Source organism: Octopus bimaculoides, chromosome 8 (assembly GCF_001194135.2).
Source record: "Octopus bimaculoides isolate UCB-OBI-ISO-001 chromosome 8, ASM119413v2, whole genome shotgun sequence".
NCBI lineage: Eukaryota > Metazoa > Mollusca > Cephalopoda > Octopoda > Octopodidae > Octopus > Octopus bimaculoides.
In genome coordinates, this window is record NC_068988.1 from 72963713 (window position 1) to 72969559 (window position 5847).

Here is a 5847-nt window from a genome sequence, read left to right on the forward strand (position 1 = left end):
ATACATACACACACACACATAACAAATATGGTGAACATTGAGGATCTGATTTCTCCTCCTGGACAAATATTCAGACCATTAATGCTAGTGGTGAACATGGCTAATGAGGACAATTCTCACATAGAACACAAGTTTTTTGATGTTGTAATGATACAAAGCCCAAGTTTCACAACCATATAGAAGTATGGGGTATAACAACAGCTTGGTAGACCATAATCTTTGTCTCCAAAGTTTGATCTTTGTTTTTGAATACATGTTTGGCTAGTGTACCATGAGCTGAATAAACTGTTCTGATTCTTTGTTCCACATCTTGCTCAGAGATGCATTAGGTAGAGAGCACGCACCCAAGGTAACTTGCTCCAGTAGTGTGCCTGAAATGATGATGTTAAAGTCTGAAAGGGTAGAATTTAAGGTTAGTTGGGTGGGAATTTGAGTATTTTTAGTATCTACAGTGAGCCCAAAATGTTGATATGCATTGGTGAAATTATTGACAGCTTGTTGCAGTTCTAAGCATGAGTGGCTGAGTACCATGTTGTCATCAACATACTGGAGTTCTGAGATTCACTTGGTACCGGTGACTTTCTTTGACCGAAAATTCACCTGGTTGAAGAGTTCTCTATCAAAACAATATCTGATATCCACACCTGGCTGATCCAAAGGCAGTTCACAGATCATCACAGTAAGGTATAAGAAAAGCAGAGGAGCAAATACGCAACCTTGTTTCAATCCACATGTAATTGGGAGTTCTTCTGAGAGGAGGTCATGATAAAAGACACGGAGAGCTTGGATCAGGGAGATGAAATTAACAAGGACCATCCATCATGGCTGGTCTTGTTGCATTGTCAAAAGCATTTTCCAGATCATAGAAGACAAGGAAAAGGAATTTTTGTTACTCTCAACAATCATGTTTGTCTGGGACAGATGATTATGTCTATGGTTCCACGAGATGCTCGGAAACCACACTGAGATTCTGGAAGGACTTTTTCCATGATGATCTGGAGATGGTTCAAGAGTATTCAAACAAAGAACTTTCCTACAATAGCAAGTAGGGAGATTTCATAATAGTTTCCGCAGGATTTTCTATCTTCTTTCTAGAATATACTAATGATGATGGCATCTTTAAGATCATTAAGGACATCTTTAGAAGAGTTTAGTTAGCAGCAGTAGTCCACCAAGTTGCAGCAATTCAAATGGGATGTAATCAAGTCCTGGAGCTTTATTTACTTTCAAACATTTCACTACCTTCAGGAACTCTTGACAACAGAGTAGTATTCATCCAAGATTGTAATGGTTAGAAAGGGATTTTCTCAGGAAGCCTTTTGCTGTTGTTGACTTGCGATTTAGCAAAACAAAAATATTCCTTCCAGCAGTCTAGGATGTTAACATTGTAGAATGTCATTTGATGACTTTATAGGACCAAACAGTTGCTTGATTCCAGCATAGAAGTTTCTAAGATCTCAAACATCAGCATATTTCTTTCTGTTGCCACAAGTGTTCTGCAGCACCCTCACAATTTGAGATGTGACAGCAAACCCAACACCATGGGTCCTTCTCTCTCCTTGATTTTCCCTTTCCTACCAAAAATATATCCAGCACCTGCCACTTCAAGCTTTCCTCCATCTGAAAGTCGTGTTTCACTCAGTGCAGCAATGTCAATGTTGAGCCTGAGGAGATAAGAGACAAAGGCAGTTTGTCTCTTGAATCAGTCAGAGTTGTCAGTGTCCAAAAGGGGTTCTCATGTTTCATGTTCCTACAGTTAGTTTCGCTTTGGCCTTAGGGTTTCAGTTGGTTGCAGAAGGATGACCCATTCGGTGCAGCTACTCAACTAGGTAGTAAAAATCCCGAGTAGTCACTGGGTCTTGGGAAGGCAACATCACACACCTGCCACCAACATGTAGATCACCTAAATTTGCTCCCATTATCCTTATCTTCTTGCTGTTGGACTTCACAAATCTTGGTTTAAGCATGGAAAGAAGAAGCAGGAAAGTAAGACAAACAGTAGAAACAGAAAATCCAAAGTCATAGAAAGGAAGAGAGCTGATGGTGTGGGTTTGATTAAGGTGGATTACAACTTGCAAGAGCATCTGCAGCATATAAAAGACAAGACGGACAGGATCTAAAGATGAAACTGCAACAGACTGCCACAGATTCTGAGTTATAGTGGAACCGTGCCTTCACAGCCAGTCCATCTAGCATTTCCCTTATCTGCCAGCTTAAACTGTTCGGAACATCTAGCCATAACAATATGAGAGGTTCTTCTTTGGCTTCTTTGTCCACTGTTGGAGAGTTGCTGGTTGATGGAGGAGAGTGAGCCTGCGGCTCTCCTTTGACAGAGGCTGCTACCCATCACACCCTTCCCAAAGAGAGGAGTCTTTGGTCAGCAACAGCCCAACCATGTCCTGAAAGGATGGGGGGTATATGGTTACCTGTTTCTGGCTCTACATGGAGACAGCCCAGATCCTAGTTTGCTTCTATAGGTACTACTAATATCACAACAGTTACAAGCATTGGCCCAAATGTTAGATCATCATTCATAACACTTCCTCAATTGCAGACAATAAACTTATCGGTGGATTATGTGACAACCAGCATGTAGACAAATGTACACAGCAGACTAAGCTCAAAATAATTATATTTTGAATACCTTGTCATAGAAAAGCCATGCAAAAGAGAATGATTATTTTCTGTGCCTGATTGACAATGACAGACTGATGAAAGGTTTGTGAAAACTGATTAGATCATTTGGAGGACTGTATGTAGAAACAGCATTGAGTAACAGTTTAAAAATTTAACAAATATTTAACATAGATCCTTATGGAAACATTTAAAATATTTCACTTACAGCAAACAGCTAGTTATTTGCCAAGCTTTTTTTTTTGAGAATAAAATTTCAGTTCAGAGGAATCAATAATTTGTTTCTATATAAAGCAAACAATGAAAGAAACTCAGTAGGTAATTGAAGAGTGTCAAGTAGCAAAATAAAATAAATGAATAAATAAATCACTCACCCTACATTCTCATTTAGTAGCTTTTCACTGTTAATCGAGGGGAAAATTTTTGGTGGTCCCAAAAGGCAGCCAACACTGAGTGGAGACGTGCCTTCATTGGCTAATGGTGGAGCTGTTAAATAGAGAAAATAAATTCATTTAGAATAAGTGGAAAAAGTAAATAAATAAATTTTTTAAAGTTATAACTATTTCCAATAATACAACTTTAGAAACGTATTTCAGTCCAACTTTTTAGCATATCATTAAAACTTATCTTCTCATTTCTCAAGTTAACAAGCTTGACCTGCTAGAATTAGCTGCCAGGTCACAAACAAATGTCTTAAAAAGATATTAAATAACTGTGCTATGTTCTATACATTTGAAATAAAAAAATTTTAAAAAATATGAATACTTTTTAGTCATAGGCTTGCTTTAACAACAACTGGTATAAAGATGAACAAGTGGTAGCAATTAAAGCATTTATTGTCTATTATCCATGTTGTTAAAATCATTTTAGTGGTGTTTTACACAAGAAATAAAATACAAATTTCAAAACATAAAAAAAAAGAAATTGCAATGCTTTCAAAAATTTGTTAACTAAACCTATGTTTAATTTAGTTAAATTCTAGAAAAATCATTTAATGTTATATTATTATACTTGGAAATGGTGGGTCTTTTTTGCTTCTTTTTTTTGCCACTTAAACACACACACAATATTTATTTGATCTTCACTTAAGTTTTTATTTGTATTTTTTTAGTTTATGTCTATCAAAGTTCTTCTGTCACACATTCTGTGACAAAAGGACTCATCAGCACCTCTCCTTATCCTGTTTATTCCATTTTGTCCTTCTGTAGCATGCATCACTATCTATGAATGTGTTTATGTCTGTATATGTGTGTGTGTTTAGTATGTGCATGTATTTAGATTTCTATATTACAGTTTGTACCTCTGTCTTATCTACTTATTTTTTCTTCTCTTTCTTGCTCCATCTTTAGTATGTGTGTCTTGCGTGTGTCATTCATTTATTTTTCTTCATTCTGTTTTTAGTTGTCAGGTTGCATAGTGTGGTGGAGTGGAGGGTCTCATTACTCCATTCACATTTCCTGTTGGTCTATCTTCTATTAAGTGTAGCCTCCATAATCTGTTTGAGTGCTGTGTCTGTTTTATGTGTTGATAAGATCCTAACATCTATGTTGTCAACCAAAACTACATGTTGTAATTGAGCATGTTGGCAGAGGACTGAGGAGCTTTTCTCCTCCAGGAGTTCATTGGTACATAGTGATTTAGCAACTAGTCTTAGGCACCACATTCAGTAAATATATATATCATCATCATCATCACCATTTAATGTCTGTTTTCTATGCTGGCATGGATTGGATGATGTCACAGGAGCAGGCAAACCAGTGGGTAGTGCCAAGCTCTATTGTCTGATTTGGCAGAGTTTCTATAAGAAAGGATGTGGTATGTGCATATTCTGCTCTCAGGTGATTAGAGCTGCTCAGTAGTACTATACATAGGGATGTAATGAGTGTTAGCTGATGAGATGCGAGGGAAAAATGCTTGATGAGCTGATAGAATGGAGGTGGAGCAGAGTCCCGCACATATAAGCATTAATAAGGTGGATTTAGGATAGCAATTCTGCTGTGGTGGATGGGTCTTCTTGAGCACAGCAAGATGCCAGTCATCTCAGTCCTTTGTCATCTCCTCAATAAGGCTCAGCATCTTGAGATCAGCCTTCAATACTTCATCCCATGATTTTCTAGATTTCCCTCTTCCACAAATTCCAGCTACTTTGAGTGATCAGCACTTCTTTTATGCAAATTTTCTCGCACATACACACCACATGACCAAAACAGCATAGTCTTCTCTCTTGTACACTACATAGAATAGATATGCTTCATGAGATGGCACTGGTTTGAGTTAGAGCATGGCAAATAATCAGTCTAGTAGATCATAAAAAAATAGTTCATGTTATACAAGAACAAGGGCAAAGACTTACAATAACAGATGTATCTATGTGTACATGTACACATATTTACTAGGTACACATCTCTATAAAAAATATTTTATGCACAAGAAGGAAGTTTACTTACGAGTAAGATTTGGTGATGTAGATGTTTCTAAATTTGAAGTTAAATGGGATCCAGTAACAACTGATGTTGCCAATATACCATTATTCTCCAAATCTGAATGAGAAACAATATTTGAACAGAAAGTGAACTATTTTAATTACAAAAACAAATATACACTTATTGACATTTATCCAGCTTCATATTTTACAGCCACTGTAGATGGCGAGATCTGAAAATTAACAACTGAAGTCTATGATATTTTGATTAACTTCAAAACTTTATGGTAAAATAAAAAAAAATTTTTTTAACTGGTGATAGTCTGCATCAGTAAAATCAGTGAATAGGAAGATTCAAAATAAGTAAAGTTCATTTGCTGTGATGAGTTTAGAGTCTACTGGTTCAAGCCTTAACCCAATCAAGATTGAGTAAAGAATGGTGTCGTCATTCAATTCTTTCTATACTAGTGATGCGCATGTGTTTACATTCTTATTACATTCAGTCTTCTAATTTTAAAATTCATCAGTCACACTAGGAAAAGAAGAGTAAAACAATAAACAGAGATGCCAAAGCAGGCAAAAAGCAATGAACGGTTTTGCTCTGAAGATGCTGGTCATTTAATCAAAATAAAACTGAAAATTTGTATCATAAGATGTATTTAATTATCAGTTACACACACTAACACACATATATAAATATATGAAATTAAATATTAAAACACTTTCATTTTCAAATATTAGTGTTCACATAACATATATATACATAGTTGTTAAGTGAACAAGAATGTGTG

General features: G+C 36.2%; 1 protein-coding gene across 7 annotated transcripts in view; it reads right to left on the bottom strand.

Annotated features, from left to right (window-relative positions):
• Positions 1-5847, bottom strand: part of LOC106877920 (protein AF-10) — a 70508-nt gene that overhangs the window by 7374 nt on the left and 57287 nt on the right. For all 7 annotated transcript variants that reach the window (XM_014926989.2, XM_014926985.2, XM_014926983.2 and 4 more), the window contains exons 11-12: positions 5082-5174; positions 3009-3120 (exon numbers count right to left, since the gene is read on the bottom strand). In XM_014926989.2, the coding sequence (XP_014782475.1) occupies positions 3009-3120; positions 5082-5174 (205 nt within the window). The remainder of the gene's footprint in view (positions 1-3008; positions 3121-5081; positions 5175-5847) is intronic.